General features: G+C 47.2%; 2 protein-coding genes across 2 annotated transcripts in view; one reads left to right on the top strand and one right to left on the bottom strand.

The window, feature by feature from the left end:
• Window positions 1-12,447, top strand: part of LOC119453184 (diacylglycerol lipase-beta-like) — an 82,963-nt gene extending 70,516 nt beyond the window's left edge. The window contains 8 exon segments of the mRNA XM_037715202.2: window positions 497-731; window positions 3,213-3,342; window positions 3,344-3,464; window positions 4,134-4,377; window positions 4,923-5,055; window positions 8,355-8,495; window positions 9,018-9,136; window positions 10,831-12,447. Of these exon segments, the coding sequence (XP_037571130.1) occupies window positions 497-731; window positions 3,213-3,342; window positions 3,344-3,464; window positions 4,134-4,377; window positions 4,923-5,055; window positions 8,355-8,495; window positions 9,018-9,136; window positions 10,831-10,960 (1,253 nt within the window). The 3' untranslated portion in view covers window positions 10,961-12,447.
• Window positions 12,448-18,867: 6,420 nt separating this feature from the next.
• On the bottom strand, window positions 18,868-20,412 carry LOC119454027 (tigger transposable element-derived protein 4-like). Its single transcript, XM_037716042.1, has one exon. It carries the CDS (start codon window positions 20,410-20,412, stop codon window positions 18,868-18,870), a length of 1,545 nt encoding a protein of 514 aa, XP_037571970.1.
• Between the last annotated feature and the right edge of the window lie 2,879 nt (window positions 20,413-23,291).

The raw sequence follows: 23,291 nt of genomic DNA on the forward strand, positions 1-23,291 counted from the left end.
ACGTGAATCTGAAAGAAATCGCGCTGGAAATTTGGCTCTAGAATATTGAGTCGAAGATAAAACGCGTCGGCGGCACGTGGGCGACACTGTCTGACTGTTAACTGTCCTTGGTCCAGTGGAATGAGTCGGTAGACGAGTGGCCTGTTGTGCTTAGGATGGATCAGGTTAGAACACGGGTTCATCAGAACAATTTCGAGCGCTCTTTTGCTAGCGATGTATAAGCGTGGCCTCCAAGATCTGAGTCCCCGCGCACCTCCTCATCTCCGACAGAGAGAAAGTCATAAGGAAAAGGCAACGAGGTTAACCAGGCCGAGCCCGGTAGGCTAGACCGCCCCATATCGGAGACCACTGCACTGGTTATGAGATTAACTTTGTCGCCCGCGTCAGTCAGTTAAAAAAAAAAGAACACACACACCTAGACACAGAGAGAAAGGTTTCAGGTGGAGTTTTCGAACTGGTACGAGAACACTGGTCGCCATTCCGCTCCCGTGCGCAGCGCCGGTGGACAAGGCTCCGTGCAGCAATGGTGTGCCACCGGGTGCAGCAGCGGCGACTCCGGCACCAGCGGCACCATGCCCGGTGGCCGGCGTGACCTCTACAGGACCACATGCGTGGATGAACCCCGAGCAGGCGTTGTACTACCTGAAGTTCGCCTGGGGCATCTACGGCTGGCCCGCGTACATGGCCTCGCACGTCTTGACGGGTTTCTGCGACCTGTGGGCTGGAATCAGGTACGACGTGTTACGACGCCCGTAACTCACGCCTTTACGCCAAATAAGGCTGTGAGTTATAGACTGATATACAACCTTTTGTCACTTTTGAGGGTGTACATTATTTTACAGTGTATACGGTGAAAACTAATGCAAACGCATCACTGCCGCGTGAATCCTATTGATCGCCTTCCTTTTTGCAGCCATACGCACTGCGCGCGTCTCTGGAGGCATTCTAACTCTCCACTGCGCGTGAGGTGATAGAAGCCAAATAAATCTGCGGTTCTTAAGAGGACAACAGAGGACAGGCTGGATTGGCGCTGACTTTCAACCCGCATGGTGTCATCTCTTGGGTAACTCACACCCTTACGCCCAATAAGGGTGGGAGTTACAGACCAAGTTACACCCGGGAGACTGTCGATAGACGAGCCAAGCCAACTCATCGAAAACGAAAGCGAAGGCAGCGCCACTTTTGTACTACAAACGAAGGCCTATCTGCACGTTGTAAGTTAGAGAAAACTTACAACAGAAAAAAAGTGTACTGAATTTCGATACTAATAAAGAGACCAGGAACCGCGTACACTAATAGAAGGTCACGTGGTAGACCTCTTATGCTTCTTCATGTTTTTGTCGCGTGGGGCGTCAAAGGTCTCTTTTCGTGACTTTTAGTGAAGAATTAAAAATATAAATTCATGTTTAATGAGAAAAGCATGGCTCGTTTTAACCAGTACGATAGGCAATCTTTCCATCAACGGGGTTATCTCGATTCATGTTCTGAGCGGTTGTCTGTCCCTTTAAAACTTGCTTTCGCTTTCAATGCACCTTCAGGTGGAACTGCCTTTTTAACGCGACAGGGTTAAATGAACACTAAAGGGAAAAATTAGTTTTTCTGCATCAGTAGATTACCCTTCCACAATATCGAAAACACCACTCTTACCGCGAGAAGCCACTTGGTGAGCCAGGAAAAAACGGGAAAACACAGAAGGCGAGTGGCGACGCCACCTTGAAGTTCCCGCACCAGCTCCTCGTGACGTCATGGATTTTGAAAGCGTATTCTAGGTCTCAGTTAATCCTTTAGTAGTAAAGATTGACTACACTGTGTTTTAAAGGAGCCCAAGACTGAATATGGCAAGTTTCGCGAACTTTTACTGAGCGAACGTGGCCCAAATACGTAAAATTACTTTAGAAGTCGTGACGTCACACTGAAGTGCTGACGTTGGAGTTTCCGCGCGAAATTCAAAAAATTTAACTTTGAACTTAATTTTCTCTTCTAATAATTGACCTATTGCAGTGTAATTAACTAAAGCAGAGTTTTCGAAGAATACTTTATCAGTCTAAGTTGATTTATTGTTTTGCTTTAGTGTCCCTTTAAGAGCCCCGTGTCGCAGAAAATCCGGTGTCCACGTTGGCGTCCCGTGAGCGAAAATTGTCGTATATATAATCTATACGGCACTAATGTTCTTCTTCGATCTCTAAAGTTGCTCATACCTTGTCTAAATTACACTCTTGAGAAAGTTATTCCTCAGAATTCTGAGAATGACAGCCCACAAACAAACGTCGTGAAACAAAACACCAACAGCACATGGCTTTTATGTTAAATCTTCTCAGACTGAAATTATAAAAGTGCGAAACAATAACAGAAGGTCGGCACACGCAAGATGCCGCGTTCCTACCAAAAAGCTCGCCTTCGTGCATAGCGTTCGCCGCCAGCGTTTCCCGGTAAACGTTACGGTTACATAAGCTGCAGTTGCTTTTCCTCGTGGGAGGCCGCTCTTCGCGGGCCACTTGCTCGGACGACCAGCTCTGGCTGGTGGACCGGGCCTGCCTAGAGATGTCGGCCAGGGGGCTCCCGGGCATTTAGGGGCCCAACCACATTTAAATAGATCAAATAAAGTTTTATACATCCATCCATCCTGCCGGTAAGCGCGAGAAGCAGTCGGGGATATTTGAATGCTATCGCGTTCCTCTCTGAGCGTCCTCCAATTTTTTTTCCTTTGTTGTTGCTCCACGTCACTTTGCGTCAACGCACCCACGACAGTGCCTCACCATTCCCATGAGTCCAGTTCAGTTCAGTTTATTGTCCTTAAAGACCACCGGAGGAGGTATTACATAAGGGGTGGGTTTAACATAAGTTCCACCTTATAGTTATAACATAGTTATATGCAAAGTGATCAATCACGCGCTGTTGGAACAAAGACGGGCAAGTGATGTTAACAATGTCAGCAGGAAGGCCGTTCCAGTCTTTAGCGCTGTTCGAGGAATGAACGAGGCGGAAAAATGAGTGGTTCGGGCACGCGGGCGTGCGACTTGCTGCGGATGACATGGTGCGATGAGAGATGCGTGCCGCAGGAATGATGTATGGCGCATGATGAAGGACACTGAAAAAGAACTTGTGATAGAGCTCAAGACTAGCGATGAGCTTTGTATAGTAGCTTGTAAACGTTTGCCAAAGACCGTAAGTTTACCCCCATAAAGTGCTCAACGTGCCGCTGACCACTACAGGTGCTGCGCGTGCCTGCGCGGAAGCAGTGGCAACGTGTCGGGTGACAACTGTTGCGAGTGCCACGCGGCCACCGTCAAGCATCTGACCCACGTGCGGCCCGAGGACCTGCTGTTCTCGTCGTTTTCCAACAGGCCTGTACCGGGTACCCTTCTACGTGGCGCTAGACCACCGCACCAACGCCATCTTGGTGGTGGCCCGGGGAACCCTGTCGGTGGCTGACGCGCTCACCGACTCCGTGACTGCGGCGGTCGGTGAGCGAACCCCGGCTTTTTCACTCGGCAGCTGAAATATCGCCGCTGCGGTGAGCGGCCGCGTCTGCAGATACTTTGCTTTGCACCTTGGTGTCTGATCGATCACCTCAGATCGTGTTAGTGTACGCTAACGTGTGCCACACAGCGGTAGAGACAGGGACAAAATTGTATATAGAGATACGAGCTTCAAACCTGTATTTCTCTCTCTCTCTCTCTCTCTCTCTCACTCTAATTTTTGAAGCTAAACTATTTTTGCCTGTCTTCGTGGCGTGGCGTTACCTCTGTTTGTTAATTGTCGCGTAGCCATGGATGCTACAGTCTTCCCAGCTTACCACTTCAATCGTGGTAAGCTGGGAATAGTCGGCGCCGCCCTGGCTTTTCTTACTCGCCCTTTTGTCTATTGCGCTGTGATGCGCTATAGCGTAAACATTCTAGTCTAGTGCGTACGGAACAACGGCGCTTTGAGGGCACTCACGTCGCTACATGAGTTTGTATACTTTCTCTACTTGCGTTAATGTTGCAGTCGTACGCGCCACGTCCGAATGATTTAAGTGGCAGTCTGAGCGCGCTCACGGGCTGGGACAAGAAATCTACCAAACCTCTCGTATCGATCTCGCACCGCTCGTCGGCGTGGGGTCATTTACACGTTTGGCGTTCTTTCTGACGCAGAGATGCCAGACGGTGTGGGTCTGTGCCACCAGGGAGTGCTGCAGAGCGCGCTACATGTCCTGGGCCAGCTGGACGAACCCCTGGCGCAGGCCACGTCCCGCCACCCGAACTACACCCTGGTGCTGACGGGACACAGCCTAGGCGCGGCCGTCGCCTCGGTGCTCGGCATCCTGCTCAGGCCGCGGTTCCCGAACCTACGCTGTTACGCTTTCTCGCCACCAGGAGGAATCCTGGACGTGGAGAGGTGAAATTTTTTAAGTGCGGTATGGTCTTTCTTGGGCTACCTAAACGCGAAAAACTTTGTCTGTCCGTCTGTCTGTGTGTCACTCGATTCAACCGCCCAGCCAAAACCAACAAATCTACTAGCACTGGTGGCACGTTGTCATACACATCAACATTATACAGCGCGAAGGAAACCTCAGGCCTATTTGAGGCAAAATATGTGTACATAACCGTGATCAGCAGCGTTCATTTAATTAAGAATACACATTAGACTGGTTTTTATGTTAGTAAATCTTAGACAGACACAAAGTTAGACAGACACTCTGTTTGCCCGCCTCGGCTGTGGGAGGTTGTGGGTTCGATTCCCACCGCCGCCGGGCACCCACTGGTTCGAATGGGCACAAGCGTACCCCGGCCTGGCATTCGGCTTCCTCCAGGGGTGATACGCTTGGGAAAGGAGCCTGTGCCCTGAATTCCCGTCAAAACCCTCGTGAGCGTAAAACGAGGGCTTCTGGCTAAAAAGGGGGGAAAATGTAAGCAAGAACATCGTCACTCGATCTCTCGCAGGGCTCGTGAGACACGTGACTTCGTGATGACCATCGTTGTGGGTGACGACTTAGTGTGCCGGCTGGGGTTCCGCCAGGTGAATAAGTTCAAACGAGAAGTGATCAGCTGCCTGCTGCAATGCGACATGAACAAGGTACGGTACCGTTGAACCTTAACCAATACGAGAGAGAAAAAAAAGCACTTGATATATTTGTTCAACCAAATTAAGCAACCTCGCATAACGGAAACTTGGTCGCCAGGAGTGCTATGTAGTTTCCACGTTGAAGAACTCCACTCATCAAACGTTTCTTTTGACGAGATTAGCATTATTTGGTAACTTACACAGTTCGCGGTACATATGTCTGGCTTCAGGAAGGGATATTCTACGATGGATCATATCCATGTCATCAATCAGGTAATCGAGAAATCTGCGGAGTACAATCAACCTCTCTATATGGCTTTCATAGATTATGAGAAGGCATTTGATTCAGTAGAGATACCAGCAGTCATAGAGGCATTGCGTAATGAAGGAGTACAGCACACATACGTGAATATCTTGGGAAATATCTACAAAGATTCCAGAGCTACATTGCTTCTCCACAAGAAAAGCGGAAAGTTACCTATCAAGAAAGGAATCAGGCAAGGAGACACAATCTCCCCAATGCTATTCACTGCATGCCTAGAAGAAGTATTCGAACTCCTAGACTGGGAAGGCTTAGGAGTGAGGATCGATGGCGAATATCTCAGCAACCTTCGGTTTGGAGATGACATTATCCTATTTAGTAACAATGGGACGAATTACAACAAATCATTGAGGACCTTAATCGAGAAAGTGTAAGAGTGGGGTTGAAGGTTAATATGCAGAAGACAAAGATAATGTTCAATAGCTTGGCAAGGGAACAAGAATTCAGGATCGCCAGTCAGCCTCTAGAGCGTGTAATGGAGTATGTTTATCTAGGGCAATTACTCACAGGGGACCCTGATCATGAGAAAGAAATTCACAGAAGAATAAAATTGGGTTGGAGTGCATACGGCAGGCATTGCCAAATCCTGACTGGGAGCTTACCACTGTCGTTGAAAAGAAAAGTGTACAATCATTGCATTCTACCGCTGCTAACATATGGAGCAGAAACTTGGAGGTTAACAAAGAAGCTCGAGAGCAAATTAAGGGCCACACAAAGAGCGATGAAACGAAACATGTTAGGCCTAACGTTAAGAGACAGGAAGAGAGAGGTGTGGATAAGAGAGCAAACGGGGATAGCTGATATTCTTGACGTAAGCAGCAGTGGAAGCTCGAAGAGGAGCAAGATGACTGTCGGCGTTAATGCAGATTAACATTACACATATCACGTTCCATCTGTTCAGCTGTACTAAACGTACACTGGCCAAACTGGCCGCTGCCACCAGCAGCAGCGAGAGATCAAAGATGAAGACGACTTCAACAGGCTGCATACATGCCTCTTATACAGGGTGATCATTTTTAAGTTTTACGGAATTAAAAAAAATTGTCTGTTGCAGATAACATAACTCTAGTCCTTGAGCTGGATTACTCAGAAAGACGGACAATACTTGCACGAGAACTCTAAACACATATTCAACTAATTAACAAAATATCACTAATTAACTTCGTAATTAATTACTTTGCGGCACATTGCAATTTACGAATTGTAGCCAGTGCGTTTGCAAGACGAATCCACTTGAAATTAATTTCCGAGCTCACACCAGTTTCGAGATACTATTTCGCAAAGTGCGGGTCGAAATACGTGGGCGTTCCGTTTACTTTTGTGCTCCAGTGCATGAAAGAGCGTTTTCTATAAAAAAAAAAGTAAGTGGAACAACAGTGCATGAAAGGAATTGGCATTGGAATAGTATCGTTATACATTAGTTATCCAAGCCCTTACCTCCAAAACTGGGTGATTTGGAAGTTCGTGGCTTGCCGACCAATGCTAGACCACTTCAGAAACTTCATCCGCAAATTTTTAATCGATCCCCTAATATAATACGGCCAGGCCTCGTTGGGAACTCACGCGGATCCTGAAGCCCGCGATTAGGCCGTCGTTGGATAGCCTTCTCGAAATTGTTAACGGTCCCGGACCAGTACAAGCAAGTACTATGATCTGCGTTTTTTAAAGCGAATAGGTTTCTTTGCTTCTTTCGCCCGTTTTCGTGGTTGATCGGAGGTTGGACTCGAACAAAGAAAACGTTCGTTCGTTCGTTCGTTCGTTCGTTCGTTCGTTCGTTCGTTCGTTCGTTCGTTCGTTCGTTCGTTCGTTCGTTCGTTCGTTCGTTCGTTCGTTCCTTCGTTCCTTCGCTCGCTCGCTTACATTGAAATCATCGTCGACTATTTCTGCACAATTTTTTAACAACATAAAAAATGAATTTGCGCTTACCGCCGCTTTTTTTTCTTTTTTTTTTTTGTTAAAATTTCGCAGCAAGGTCACATTCTATGGTCCAAATTGTTCAGGTAAATACTTGGCACGGTAACTTGCCTGGTTTGTAAAAAAAGTGAAAAGTTGCGCTTTCGCGTGTGCGTCCCCACGCAGTGAATGATGTCCAAAACATGAAGACCATGGTGTTACGGCGTCGGCAGTGCGGCAAAACATGGCCTCCGTGATTGTTTTCCATTAGTCGCTGGGGTATGCGATGTGGACAGCAAGTAGAGTGTATATGACGGCAAATTCAAGGTTCCTTTTTTTTATTGCGATAGCAATTATATGGACACTTCAACCGGATTTCTGCCGTCGCCGTCGCCGTGAGGTTCCGTATAGATAAAATCTTCACCGCGTGCCGTATGCCCGAGCGGAAGCGTGCTGGGACGCGCGCTATCACGGAGAGCGAACGCACTCAATCTCCCACGCGCAAGCAACGAAGCGGGAAGCCAGCGCCGGAGGGAGCGGGGGGGGGGGGGGGGGGGGGGGCACTTTTCCTCTACCAACAACCGCGCTCGTCGCTCGCCGCACCGTCTCTTATCTCACACGGCTCTGACCTTTATGCACTATGCGTTCGCCGCTCATGTTTCTGTTGAAGCGATAGACCGCACGTACCTTCGCCCGCTGCTGCGGCGTATATATGCGCTTGCTGCCAGCGTTTTGACAGTCATTGTCTGCAGTCATTCAGTGTGATCTATTCATGTTTGTTTGTGCGCGCTCACACCACGCTTGTTTTTTTTCTTGGCAAACCAGGCTAGTAAAAGTGGCAATTGTTCTATTGGACTATTCGAACCATATTATGGGATCTTGTAAGCACTAAATATTTTGCTTCTACTTTCTAAGGGTATAGACGTGTAGAAGTTCGCGTGCAGTTCATGTGAACTTCTGCATATACTTGTGTGATGTCTGTGAATACTCCTAGATGTCCTTTTGTTGTTCTTTCTCAGATCACGCTGTTCTTGATTTAAGTCTATTAAGAGTTCTTCTAAATCTTCTAAAGTATTTCTCTCTCTTTCTTTCTCAGAACGTCCTCAATAGGCATGGTCTTGAGGCGCTATTCTGTTGCCGCCGGCTCACCCCTCCGCTGAAGAACAAGGAGGCCTTCGAGAAGATCAACGCTCCCACGGGAAAGCTCGCCGAGTGTCTGAGGCCACGGGAGAAGTCTGTACGTATATGCGCCCTGCTTCGCCGCGTTTCGAACCATCCATTGGGCCGTCGTAACTTGTGCCAGCTCAGTCGGCGGTTTTTACTTGTGGGATAGCAAGTGTATACCCGGTATATTGCAGTGGTTCCTGCAGCCTACTGTCTGAAGCCTCTTGGGTGTCATATGGGCTTCCGAGATGCGTAATAACGTAAACTCGATCACGAAGTGTTTGCGCACTGGCTCATGTGATATTATCGACGCATTTTGTGTCGTATGTGCACCCGAGAAGTGTGATCACGCCAACAGATTCAAGTCATATTTTTCTGACGCCTCTTGTGTGCCAGGTGTCTAACCGTGAAAAACAATCAGAAAGACGAGAATACTCAAATTTGTATGTACCGAGATCTCGGAGGCAATTGGCAGCCCTCATTTGCCTGGTGATTGTACGTAGGTATAGAGGAGCTTAACGAAGTACATATGCGGTGTCGAGCGTGTTTGATGCCGCCTGTTTACTTGCGAATCTGTTCACCCCTTCTTGTACAGGGAGTCGAACCGGCGTCCCTCGATGTCATCCTGGACAAAGGCGTTCCCCCGATCGAGTGGCCTGAGATGCACATGCCCGGGAAGATCCTGCACTTCGTCAGGGAAAGGAAACGTGCAGAGTAAGTGCAATGACTAGTTAGCGGCATATGATGCATGGATGCATGAATGGAAGGTACTCATCTTTAGATATCGAGGTAGCAGTAAAGGTAATTAAGGCATAGACGTTGGCTGCGTGTCTTTGAAAGCTATAGATGCGAAAAGGTTCGGCCGTCTGGAGACAATGTCAGCTTGCTGGACATTTTAAAATCAAGCAGTCTCTTTCTTGGGGTTGTACTGGAGAGGTGTATTGTTAGAAGCTCGGTACGGCATTGGACAGGCTTACGCCTGTGGTGGTGCTTAGAACGTACTGATGATAGAGACGTGAAATCTATAGCCGGTAAGTATTCTGCAGTCAATTGACGTTAAGGGTATATGCGAATCCTAGACTATCTGTAATTGTATGCGGTCTGAAGTTATTTTTAAATATAACAAGCGCAAAGAGATGCTCATTTGACGTTATTGAGGTTTGCGGCACACCTAGCTATAGGAAGCAGATGAAATGAATGACATGTAAAGGGACAGATTTACACACAAAAAAAAACTAATAACAACTTACGAAGTGACGTGTCCTGCCTTCTACACGTCTTGCGCGTATCTGCATTTTCGCGAATTTTCGCATTTCTTGAAAACTCTGCGTTCGAAACGCATGAAATTCTCGGCGCTGGCTAACACCCCTAGGGATATAATCTTGTATGCATACACGAATCAACAAGACAGTGGACATGAGAATGGCCGCCGTGGTAGTAGAATTCGTAAAGGACCACGTACGCGTAATGTGGAGAATGTGGGTTCCACCAACTCCACCAAGACTATATAGCATTGGTTCGACTCCTACCTGAAACAAGTTGTCTCTTCTTCCAACTTCCCTTATTATTTCTACATTTCAATTAAAACCTGACCGTTAATGTCCCCTATTATGTGTTCGCTGGCTTCTTGTCTGTTTTCTCCATACGGTTGTATACATCCGCCGCGGTAGCCCAGTGGCTATGGGGTTGCGCAGCCGAGCACGAGGTCGCCGGTTCGGTCCCTGCAGCGTCGATTGCATTCCGATGTGGATAGAATGCAATGCCGCTCGTTTACCGTGCTTTGGGTGCACGTTGAAGACACCCAGGCGGTCACAATTCATCCGGAGCTCTCCCCCTACGGCGGCCTTAGCCAGCCAACTGTGCAGTGTAGGGACGTTAAACCCCACGCTACAATTCAATCATGTCATTGTAACTAACGAAAATGAATCGAGAACCTCGGATTCCCTTATACTCGCTCACACCTTACGTATCTATTATCGGCCAAAAAAGTTTACGGACCAAGGGATCTGACAAAAAGCTGAATATCTCCGCAGCCTCAAAACGCAGCCTGGTATATTCCCATATCCAGCATCTACTGGTACATGCGAACAACATTGTGATGTACGGTTTTACTGGCTACTTTTAAAGGCTGCTAGGTTATTTAGCGTTTTCTGAGATCCAGTGGTCCGTAAACTATGTTGGTCTATAGTACATACCGTGCCATCGAAAGCACCCCTCTTAGCCTTCACAAAAGTATAACATTTCAATTTCGTTTACTCCTCGCGATTTGCATTTTGTGGAAGTTCCATCGAACGTCAAAAAATAGCTTTGCAACTCCATACACTAGCAGAGACGTGTCCAACACACGCATAACACACGCTGTTGTCTATAGTTGCATGGCCGTTCTAATACTTCCCGTTTTCCCGCAGGTACCAGATGTTTTGGACGTCGCCGGAGTACTTCGACCACATCGTGATCAGTCCGCGCTGCTTCAAGGACCATATGCCAGACGTGGTCTACGACGCGCTTCGAAGCGTCTGCACCGTCACGGCGCTCTGATCATCGTGATGTGTTCGCTCGCGTCAAATGACGAACAACAACAACAACAAATAACGAACAAATTGGACACCATACGTGGTTCAGTGACGCTCGGACGTGTTGGCACCGGCATACCCGCCATGTCCAGTTGCGCGACGGGTGAAAACCGGCTGCGTTGGCAGACGACAACGTAAACTATGTACTCGTCCAGCAGAAGTTGCTCACAACCAAAGAAGCGAATGAGAGCTTGAACATTCCGAGCGATTCCAGTATCCCCTCCTCCTCCGACCACCACCCTATACGGTTTGTGCCATCTGTGACGACCAGGGGTCGCTGCACAATGTCTGCGATCTTGTCATTGTGTACGTGTAATGGCTACGCTCCATACGTGCCAGACGTCTTCGTCAGCTATGAAGGACTGTTCCGAAGGGCCTGAAGTTACCTGCTTGAAGGAGTTAGTACTTTCGCTTGACTATCCCGTGATTCCGACATCCCAGTTTGTCGATCTTGACACGGAAGCGTACGTGGGAGCTGCATCTTCGTGTAGCCATAATCATCTCGATGCACCTGAAGAATAGAAGATACTTTACGGTGAACAAGTATGGAGCTTACGGGAACTACTTTCTTATTTCATTTTTTTCTAAGTTTTGCGCAAGAAGGACCATGCGTCAAACGTGCCTCATCAGCTAATCGTCACTACATCTCGTGCGACTGTAAATATAGAGGTATATAATATTGACTGCTGTCCGATGTATGACTGGACAGTCGCGTGTAGTTCATGGACTTATAGCGGAGCAACTGACTTTCGTGTGATGTGGACATGAATTTCACGGAGCATGATCGTGCATTGCGTCCTTCGAGCACAACTGCTGACTGCCACCCAATAAACTGTTACTTAGTGCGATAGCGGCCTTTCACTTTCTTTTCCTGTTTGTGTGTGTGGTTTTTTTTTTCTCACCATTTTGCAAACAAGTCGTCCTGTAACCTTAAAAGTCAAATTGGTTGACAGCATAATGGAGACTCGAAGTCATCAGTAGCGGCCGAACAAGAGGATCATCACCCCACGGGGCCAACGTTTCGACGAAGATACTTGTCACAGTGAACTCACAAGGGAAGCATCAGCCTTGATCTAACGTTTCGACAAGAGCATTTGTCTTCGTCAGTTGATGCCGTGAAGAAGACTAGTCCCCATTGTCCAAACGCTGGCTCCATGAGCTGAGGATTCTCTGTAGCTCAGGTTACAGCTTTGCCGCCCACCCGTATACACCCTAAAAGCAGTGAAGCTCTTTCAACTCCTTTTATGAGGGAGTAACTGCTTTAGCCGGAGTACCACCCATATTTGACTCCGTCATTTTAGAGTTCTCATGAACGAGCAGCGCAAACGATCTCCATCGGAAGGTGATACTGTCGAAAATGGAGTTAAATATGAGTACTTGACCCTCGTAAAGGAGTTTTAAGCACATATCCTTTATCCCCCCTCCCCACCCCCCTTAAGACCACCACACAGACTTTACGCGAATGACAATAAATTTTGATCGATGTATGCGTTGAGTGCATTTTGCTTCCTATCGTATGCATGCGAACCCAAGGCCACTCGCGTCCCGCCTGAAGCCGCCCTGCGCACTTGGCGCGCACTTCGATGAAATGGCCGAGCGAAAAGGTGATGCAATTATTAAGGCGAAAGCCTTAGGTGTCTATATGTTGGTGATGACCTTGCGGTGACCTTTCTGAAACTGCGCCGTGACAAAAAATGGCCGACCGCCGCAAAGGGTACAAACATTTCTAAAAATGCTCGGATTGACGTCACATTTCTCAGGGAGGTTCTTGTAAACAAAGTAAATCAGTGGTTCTGAAAAGAAAATTTGGTCAATTTCAGTCTGTGCGGGATAGGAAACCGGGCCTCGGCGGTTCGAGACGAGCGCGCTTCCCTGAAGCCACGGCACCTCCATGGTTGTGGTTTACTAAAGGTGTGCCTAGTGAGTGCCCGATTGCCCGCGTCACGTGATCACAGAGACGCCCTCGTGCCACCGCTCGCGCGTTCGTCGTCGTCTTCTTCCACCGCTGGCAGGTTTGCCCTCCTTTTACAAACATGTAACACTTGCTTTTTTTTTTTTTTTTTGCCCTCTCGTGGAATTGATCCTGAAAACTAAACAGACAGCTATTCATTAAAAGACAGGTGGGCGAAAATTCCTGTTTGAGTATACTCCTTTCAGTAGACACTGTAAAAATAGAGTTTACGCACTTTATGGCCGTACCTTGTTCTGAAACAATAATTTTCATCTGTGTTAGCTTGCGTTTCCCTTCTTGAAAACTCTGCGTCCGCTGCTTTCTTGTTTTTCTTTTTCGAAAGTTCGCCCAACGGCATAAACCGTTAAATACAACAATATAGGCCGGTTTCGGCGATGAACAGCAATAGTGCTCGATGGTTGCTTCCATAGAGCCATGATTCATAGTCCGGTGGTCGCGTAGTATGAAGGCCCACTGTTTGCAGGTAGCGCCGTCGGACCTGGTTGTTCGCTGCTTTCGAAACGCACGAAATGACGGATGTTGTTTGGGGTTAAGATAAAGCCCCAAAGGGTGCAATCATTTTTGTAGAGTGCATCGTAAACATACTCCACAGGAAAGTGCAGCTGCCGAAAATGGGAGTCAACTATGAGACAAGCAGTTGTACTCTCATAAAGGAGTCCAGCGGTTGTCCTGTGAGAGTATTTCTGCGTTTTACATCAGTTTTAATAGAGAAATAGGAGTTGGCCCCACGGTAAAGCTTCCTCTTAACGACTACAAAGGCGCAAGGAACGGTGTACACCATTGCCATCACTGGTTCTCATCCTTGATGTGCCATCACCGGAAAATTGACCGTTCGAAAGCGTGTCGCGGAAGTCGAGGATGGACCAGTACGTAACTAGCTATACGCACAGTCATTCGCGGAAAAAAAAAAGAAAAAAAAAGAACAAAACAAAAGCACCGACAGACGCACTCTTAGAGTTACATAAACGCTTGTTTGCCGGCGAAATGCTACTTATTGTTAGCAGTAGCATTCGTATACACATTGAAGGCCAAGCTATTCTTCCCTGTTTATCGATTCTCTCTCGCAACTGAGCCGAGCAACACAAAGGAGGTCGATGCGTGACGTCATAGACTCCACGCTCTTTTTTTTTCGCGCGCGCGAAATTGGATGCTAAATATTTTTACGTGGCGAAAGACAAAGGAGAGAGTAATAGAAAAAAAAAGGAAAGCCAGGGAGGTTAACCAGACGCACGTCCGATTTGCTACCCCGCACTGGGGGAAGGGGGTATAGGGACGAAAAGATAGAGGACTGCCCATTGTATATGATATACTGGCATTGAACTGCCCTCTCTTTTTGAAGTTCCAATGAATGTTGCTTTTCTTTTCAAAGACGAAACCGTCATCAATATCTGCGACGCGTCACAATTAAGGAGCAGTTCTGAAATCAAGGCAGAGATAATGTGACGATTCTCTTCCTATGCTATTCCTTTTCGCGTTTCGCCAGTGGTTCGAGCGGAGCCGCTTCCTATCATCTCGATCGGTCAGTCATGCGCGGCGGATGACGTTATATGAATGAAATATAATAAGCCTGTATAAATGAAGGATTGCTTTCGCTCCTTTCTTATACTATTTGCTTCTATTCGATGCGATTTCTTACTTATCAGGCGCCGCTCACAACCGGTCGATCAGGGTGATAAAAACTTTAGAGACGCTTAAGCTTCGCCTTTAAAGAGTAGAACGCGATCGCATTAAGGGGTCTCTGACTGCTTCTCGCGATTCCCGGCAACTGCGGCTTATGCAACCGTAATATTTGCCGGAAAACGCTTGCGGCGAACGCTATGCACGAAGGCGAGCTTTCTGGTTCTCTTTCTTTCTTTCCCCCGCACGGCCGGCGCCGCCGCTGCCGCGGATGGATGGATGGATGGATGGATGGATGAGGCTGAACCCTTTAAATCGGGCGGTGGCATACGCCACCTAGCCATGGCTATTAACATAATTTGTACTTTGTGGTGGGTGAAATTTCACCCCTGCCTTAATTTTATCCACCAATCAGATAACCTCTGTTTGGTTATTTCTACCCGCTTAAAGTCTATTTTGCCTTCACTGTCCCTAAACCCCAATGCTTTGAAAAAATCAGCCCCGTTGCCTTGCACTGTAGGGTTAAGCCCCTTACAGAAAAGTATGAGGTGTTCAGCCGTTTCCTCTTCTTCTCCACACGCACAGCACAACGTGTCTATACCTTGGTACTTGACTCGGTACATCTTAGTCCGCAATACTCCCGTCCTGGCTTCAAACAACAAAGAGCTTCCTTTGGCAATTTCTTTGGCAATTTCTTGCTTGAAAGTTCGGTATGTGCCCAGTGCTGATTTCGTCTGCATCCCTGTTTTCCACAGACCCCTCTCTGTTTCCTTAACCTTTTTCTTAACCGCTGTTTCCTGGTTTGCACCCCTCCTGCAGTCCAAATATTTGATTGACAGTTTTCTGGTCAGCTTCCTCCATTTTGTATCAACATTCCTCATGTACAAATAACTGAAAACTCTCCTTGCCCACCGCTTTTCTGCCATCTCTCTCAATCGCTCCTCAAATTCTATCTTGCTGCTGGCTTCCCTGCCCTCGAATGACGTCCATCCCATGTCACCCTGTACCCCCTGATTTGGTGTATTTCCGTGTGCTCCCAGAGCCAGTCTACCTACCCCTCGCTGCTTAACTTCCAACCTTGCTCGAACCTCTGATCTCATGCACAGGACCGCATTGCCGAAAGTCAAACTAGGGACCATCACCCCTTTCCAAATCCCTCTCACCACTTCGTACCTATTGTAATTCCACAGTGCCCTATTTTTCATCACAGCTGCATTTCTGCTACCTTTAGCCGTCACATATTTTTCATGTTCCGTTAGGTACTCAGCCCCATTGTTTATCCACACTCCAAGATATTTGTACTTATCCACCACCTCCAGCGTAACCTCCTGTATCCTATGCTCGCTGCCCTGATTATCATTAAAAGTCATGACTGCCGATTTTTCTTTACTAAACTTCAAACCTAAGCTATCTCCCTCTTTACCACAGATGTCCATTAATCTCTGCAAGTCTTCCTTGCTGTCAGCCATAAGTACAATGTCATCTGCATACATCAGTCCTGGTAATGACTGTTTAATCCATTCTCCCTGCTTGAAATAGGAAAGGTTGAAGCCAAGTCCGCTCCTCTCTAATTTTTCTCTAATCCTTGTAAATACAGCATGAACAACAGAGGTGACAGAGGGCACCCCTGCCTAAGCCCCTGATGTATCTCTATAGGCCCAGATACCTTGTTTTCCCATTTTATAAGCACCCTGTTACTTTTATAGATATCGTTTAAAAGATTTCTTACTCCATCTTCCACCTCTAGAGTGCCCAGTATGTCCCACAAATCCTTTTGGATTACACTGTCATAGGCTCCCTTGATATCCAGAAAGGCAAGCCATAGGGGCCTGTGTTCCTTTTCTGCTATTTCAATACACTGTGTCAATGAGAACAGATTATCTTCTAACCTTCTTTGTTTTCGGAACCCATTTTGTAGTTCCCCCAGCACCTCCTCGCTCTCCACCCATGCCTGCAGTCTGTCCTTTATAATCTGCATCACCACCCTGTAAACCACTGACGTCACTGTTATGGGACGGTAGTTGTTTATGTCGGCTTTGTCCCCCTTTCCCTTATATATCATGCTCATCCTGCTCAGTCTCCACCCGTCAGGGGCTTTACCGTCCATTATCATTTTGCTCACTGCCTCTCTTAATGCTTTCTTAGATTTTGGGCCCAATGTCTTTATCAACATAATTGGGATGCCATCAGGACCTGTCGACGTGCTACTAGGAACCCTCTTCTCTGCCCTTTCCCACTCGCTTTGTGCCAGTGGAGCCACTGCACTGACTAGTCCATCCTCACCTGATTGAGCACATGCTATGTTTCGTTCTTTAAATTTTTCTGTCATCATTGTTCTTATATGTTCCATTGCCTCATCTCCCTCTAGTCGAACACCTTGAGCTGTAACTATAAACCTCTGCTCTAGGCTAGTCTTATTACTCAAGGAGTTGAGATGTTTCCAAAATTTCTTCGCTGCTTTTCTATCCTTTTTGTTTACTTCTGACAACCATTGGCTCCCCTTTCTTCTGATCTTCTCATTGATCAAATTGGATGCTTCCCTTCTACAGTTTAAGAAGTTGTTCCATTTTCTGCCTACATCAGCTTCTGGTTCACCCCTCTGCTTTGAATATCTGTGTTCCCTGGATGCTTCCTGGCGTTTCTCTATGGCCTTCTTAACCTCCTCATCCCACCAGCTCTTGGGTTTACGTCTTCTGTTCCCTTTTGTCCTGACTCGTACCTTAGTAAGCTCTAGCTCAAATAGTCCTGTTAAATTTGCATATGTCCATTCTGTTTTTGTATCCTCTGAAATTACTTCCTCAATTTGCTGGGTTGCTATTTCAAGCTGCTTTTCCGAGTAAAATATCCCACCTGGTTGTTCATCTTGCCTCCTACCTACTTTCATTTCCCTTCTAAAACTCACCTTAATACGTTTGTGATCACTACCTAGACTTCTGGAGCCATATTCATCTATGCTCATTACATTTAGCCTATCGTGCATCCTATGTGGCATTAGTGCATAATCTATCGTCGACTGCAGGCTCCCTGTTATGTGCCCTTCACACTTCTCAGTACTGTTGCATACAACTAAGTCATGCATTTCACACATATCCAGCATCATGTTGCCTGTTGAGTCTGTGTACCCGTCCATGTCTTCTATGTGTGCGTTCATATCTCCTAGTATAATAATCTCGCACCCTTCTCCTAGCTCATTAATGTCACTTGATATGCATTCCAGCATTTTTTTGTTTTCCTCTTTGGCATTTGCTCCTGTCCACAGGTATACAAAACCAAGGAGTGTCTGCTCTCCTGCAACTTTCCCTTTTAGCCATAAATGCTCCTTGCATTCCTGTTTGACCCTTTGCCAGTTACTTTTATGAATGAATGCACCAATTCCACCCCCTTTTCTGCTGCCCTCTGTTCTATTGCAATATTCCCATGCATAGTCAGGATTACAGGGAGGTTGCTCCATGTCCCTAAGATGTGTCTCCACAAACCCGTATACCATCAGCTTTTCTTGCCTTAGTTGCTCGTCTATCTCCTCCCACTTCAGCCTATTCCTGCCACCTTGCATGTTAATGTAACCTATGTCAGAATGACCTTGCCCCTGGTGCTTACGTCTATTTCTTCTACCGATTCTACGTTTCTTGAATCTTGGAGCCTCTCTGGGTCCGTCTTCGTCTACACTGGTGGTCTTAGGGCTCTGGGTCCCCCCAAAAAAGCCGTAGCTTGGCGCCCTATCCTACTACCTACGCTCCCGCCCGTGGCACCACTGTAGTGAATGCCATCCTGTGCAAAAGGCTGGGAGCCAGACTCGTACACTTCCCGGTTTACGTCCATTACACCGTACCCAAGTGGTCTGCTCAGACCCGTAATGACCCGGTTAGCCTCAAGCACCCTCCATTCCATCGCGCGCTGGCGGATGCGGATGCGCGGTGGATGCGCGGTGGCGGATGCGCGGTGGCGAGCGCCATCTGGTGGTGGTGCAAGGAACCGAACGGCGTGCGCCGCGCTGTGATTGGTAGAAACGCGCCGCGCGCCACGCTGTGATTGGTAGACAATTTTCACTCACGGTCAACGCCGGCAACGCCATGCTTTCTGCGTAACGGGGCCCTTAAAGATCTCGCTTTAAAACGTAGGCGAGGCACCGCTCCGGCCAACATGATGAACCCTGAAAAGGATTAGCATTGCATGGAATACAGTCGCCGACCGATTTATCGGACCTGGCGGGGTCCGAAAAAAAGTCCGAAAAATCGAACAGTCCGAAAAATTAGTTTTCGCCAAAAATGTTAACTTTATTTCATTCAGGCAGGCTTAAAAAAGTCCTTGATGCTGCCTTGCCTCATAGTACGCTTGGAGGCAATTAGGTTTGTCTGTATTTGCGCCAAGGTGACATCGTCACCGTAAACGCTCGACAATAGCGTCACCGCGTTGGCGATCTCCGCCGCCGACGGCTGCGGGCGGTCTTCGTCGTCATCATCCGAGCCGCTCTCCGGCTGCTGGACAACCTGGCGAAGAATTTCGTCGTCTGTGGGCTCCGCGCACGAAACAACGTTGTCGTCCGTACGAGCGAAATCTTTAAATGTCATCGTGGCAGGAACGTCCACTCCACCACTGCGCAGGTCGTTCATTAAGTCATCCCCGCCATCGGTGCCGTCCGGGTCGCCTACGTCCAGGTCATCCGCCTCGGGCTCTTCGGCAGCAGCGAACCCTGCATGCCTAAAGCAATGCGCGATGGTTTCTGGCTTCACCGCTTTCCATGCATCGGCTAACATGTGGATGGCGGCCAGAAGGTCGACCTTGTACACCTTCCCGCTGTCGAGGCACAAGACGGTGCGGCGGAGCAGGCGGGCACGGTAGTGTGCCTTGATGTTTCTGATCACGCCTTGATCCATTGGCTGGAGCACGCTTGTGGTGTTAGGCGGTAAAAATTCCAGCCGAATGGCCTCAAGGTTCGGCACGCTACCGTGCGCGCCACAGTTGTCCACAAAAAAGATGACCTTTCTGTTCTGCCGCGCAAATTTGCGGTCAAGTTTGCGTATGTATCTTTCAAACAATGATTGCGTGATCCACGCCTTGGAGTTGCTGTCGTATTCCACAGGGAGGGTTCTCACAGCCTTAAAACACCTCGGATTTCTGGCCTTCCCAATAACGAGAAGAGGCAGTTTTTCCGTTCCGGTGGCGTTGGCACCAACCATCACTGTTATACGCTCCTTGCTGAGCTTCCCACTGGCGCACAATTCCCCCGAAAATGCTAGCGCACGATCCGGCAGCATCTTAAAGAAAAGTCCTGTCTCGTCACAGTTGAATATGTCCGAAGGAGCATATTCTTTAAGCAATGCTTGCAACTTCGTGACACGGTAATCAGACACAATAGTCTGATCCACCGCTCCGCTTTCACCACTCACTTTTTTGAATGAAATTCCGTGCCTCTTCTTGAAGCCGCGAAGCCATCCGTCAGTAAATTTGAACTCTTCAATGCCCATTTTGAAAACGAACGACTCCGCCTTTTCTTTTAACAAGTCTCCCGACACGGGCAGGTTCTTGGCCAAAACTCCTTTGAGCCACAACTGCAGAGCCTCTTCAAGGGCTGGATGAACACCCTTACTGTCGTTTTTTTGGCTCTTGTTGTGGGAATTCTCAAACGCTGACAGTATCTTCGCGCTGTTTTTGACATAGTCAGATACCGTTTGCTTGGAGAGGTGGTATTCTTTGGCGACATCAAGCTGCGAACGTCCACTCTGTATCAGCTTGATAATTGCAGCTTTCTTCTCCAACGTCAGGGTCGTGTACTTCCCACGTGTCTTCGCACCGCCTGGCTCTCGCGATGGCACAGATGGCGGAGCCATGGCGTCAAGCACGCAAAATTCGATGTTGTAGTAGCCACAAGGAACCACACAACGTCTCGATGCAGCGCGACACAACACGTGCAGAATGGCGACTGAAACAAGCTGAAGAAGCTACAACAATAAAAAGAATCCTTCCTTTGCCTCCTCCTTTCCCGTCCCCAACGGTGTGATGACGATAGTAGTGCTGACCGAAGACAAAAAAGTAACGTCCCGTGCCGCGTTTTCCAAGTGCGCTTTCTAATCTCGGAGGCAGCAAAGCCATTCGAAGACCAAATTTAGCCAAGCTGGCAGAAAATCCAATATGGCGGCTTCCACAATGGTTGGGAGCGTAGCTTTAAACGAGCGATTTAGTCCGAAAAATCCAACTTTCAGGGGCAAATTCGTCCGAAAAATCGGTCAAAAAAATGCATTATCTCTATGGGATCCTTGACGGTGCACTTATGGAGTCCGGAATATCCAACAAGTCCGAATTTTCGGAGTCCGAAAAATCGGTCGGCGACTGTAATATTGTTATATTATCCCGCTCCTGCAGTTTCAGAATTCGGTCGCTGTATATGGCCACTCGCTCTCAATTTCTTAGGTTATTTATTTCTCAATTTTCCAAAATTTTCTCAGCGGACCAAAACATGTAAGCTCGCCCAGCCATTTTTTCCATGCAGGTCAGTTTTATAAAAGTAAATTTAGCGCAGGGACATTACTTCGATTCTCTGTTCCCATGCATTTACATAGGAGCTCATGCAAGTTACATTTACATAGGAGCTCATGAGGCTTCGTGCAAGTTAATTCCAATAGCTGTAGAGATATATGTGAGCCAATGTTATGTTTAGGTTTTGAGTAGGAATCGTATAGCGGCCGCGACATGCTCATTCTGGACTACCGGCCAAGAACGGGCGCATACACAGTGATACATACTCAGTGGCTAAACCGAAGAAAAAGGTCACAGTCACTTTAGCATACGTTAAATAGGATGAAGGCGAAAGCCTGCGCACTTACGAGACATTCATTACATTACTTGACATTTTCATTTTAATGCGTTGTTACTTCCCTTTACTTGTCTTCTCCCACCAAAGGTCATGGTTTCGAGTGTCTTAACTTAATTACCTGTGCCTTAATTAACTTCGTCCTCATTAACACCAAAGGTCACGGGTTGGAGTGCCCTAATTAACTATCTCTTAACTGTGCCTTAATTCGCCTCAATTCAAAGGTAGTGCGTTCGACTCTGGACCTTCACGGTGTCAATTGGAATCTAACTTGGAGATATGGCTGGTTCGCCCATACCTCCAAGTGGGATCGACTCCCATCAAAAGTTGAGGATTCAACTCTCACCAAAGGTCGTGGATACGAGTGTGTTAAATAACTCTATATTAATTAACTGTGCCCTAATTAGCTTTGCCTTAATTAAGACCACAGGCCGTGAGTTCGACTTCCACCAAAGGTCGTGGGTTCGAGTGCCTTAATTAACTATAACTTAATTAACTGTGCCTTAATTCACATTGCCGTAATTAACACCAAAGGTTGAGGGTTCTTTTACTAAAGGTCGAGGGTCCGAGTGCCTTAAATAACTCTATCTTAATTAACTGTGCCTCAGTTCGCCATAGTAATACCAAAGGTCGTGGGTAAGACTCACCAAAGCTCGAGGGTTCGAGTCCCTTACATAACTATATCTTAATTAACTGTGCCTCAGTTCGCCATAGTAATACCAAAGGTCGTGGGTAAGACTCACCAAAGCTCGAGGGTTCGAGTCCCTTACATAAATATATCTTAATTAACTGTGCCTCAATTCGCCATAATAATACCAAAGGTCGTGGGTACGACTCACCAAAGCTCGAGGGTTCGAGTCCCTTACATAAATATATCTTAATTAACTGTGCCTCAATTCGCCATAATAATACCAAAGGTCGTGGGTACGACTCACCAAAGCTCGAGGGTTCGACTCCCTTACATAAATATATCTTAATTAACTGTGCCTCAATTCGCCATAATAATACCAAAGGTCGTGGGTACGACTCACCAAAGGTCGAGGGTTCGAGTCCCTTACATAACTATATCTTAATTAACCGTGCCTTAATAACTTCACCATAATTAACACCACAGGTCATGGGTCCGACTCACCAAAGGTCGAGTGTCTTAAATAACTATATCTTAATTAAATTGCCTTAATTACTTAGCCATAATTAACACCAAAGGTCGTGGGTTCAACCATCAACGGTTGCACGATCAATTTTGGTTCCATTGAATTTTGCTCCCACCAAATGTCGAGGGTTCGACTCCCACCAAAGGTCGTGCGTGATACCGTCAATTGTGGTGCCATTGAATTTTGGTGCCATAACGCCTGACGCTCAAATTTTAAGGCAATTCGTACCCCCGATGGCGGGGTAAGCGAGTGGTTCATACCCCCTAATGGCGGGGTACGCGAATCTTGTGAATTTCTGCATTTCGACAGCCACATGGTGCTGTCGCGATCGCAGCATGGCTCAAATGCATATCACGATTTCTGATATCATAGTTTTGTTCTTGCCTGGATCGTCTGTCTTTATACTCGTATGCGTGAAGTTTACTATCTGTGACGGCGCAACATGTTTATTTGTCTTGTTTGACGCATTATATACAGTGACGTTTCCTTGGATACGTAGATTTATTGCAGACTTATACGTATATTTAAATATCTTGTTGCGAGGTTTTGTGTGCACAAGCAGTGAACTTGGTTTCACGCGACACTTTCTTGCCGTTTATCTTGGCATTTGTATATTCCATTCTATCTTCGCATTTCTAATGTATATTTTGCGGAACTTCTGCTTTTTATATGTACTCACTGTTGCGACTATAATTTCGGTGCAATTACAATATACGACCGGTAACATATGCTCCTGCGCAGTCCA

The sequence above is a fragment of the Dermacentor silvarum genome, chromosome 5 (genome assembly GCF_013339745.2).
Source record: "Dermacentor silvarum isolate Dsil-2018 chromosome 5, BIME_Dsil_1.4, whole genome shotgun sequence".
Taxonomy (NCBI): Eukaryota; Metazoa; Arthropoda; class Arachnida; order Ixodida; family Ixodidae; genus Dermacentor; species Dermacentor silvarum.

Excerpts from the sequence above, each read along its gene's own strand:
- LOC119454027 (XM_037716042.1), bottom strand. The coding sequence starts at position 20,412 with ATGGCTCCGCCATCTGTGCCATCGCGAGAGCCAGGCGGTGCGAAGACA.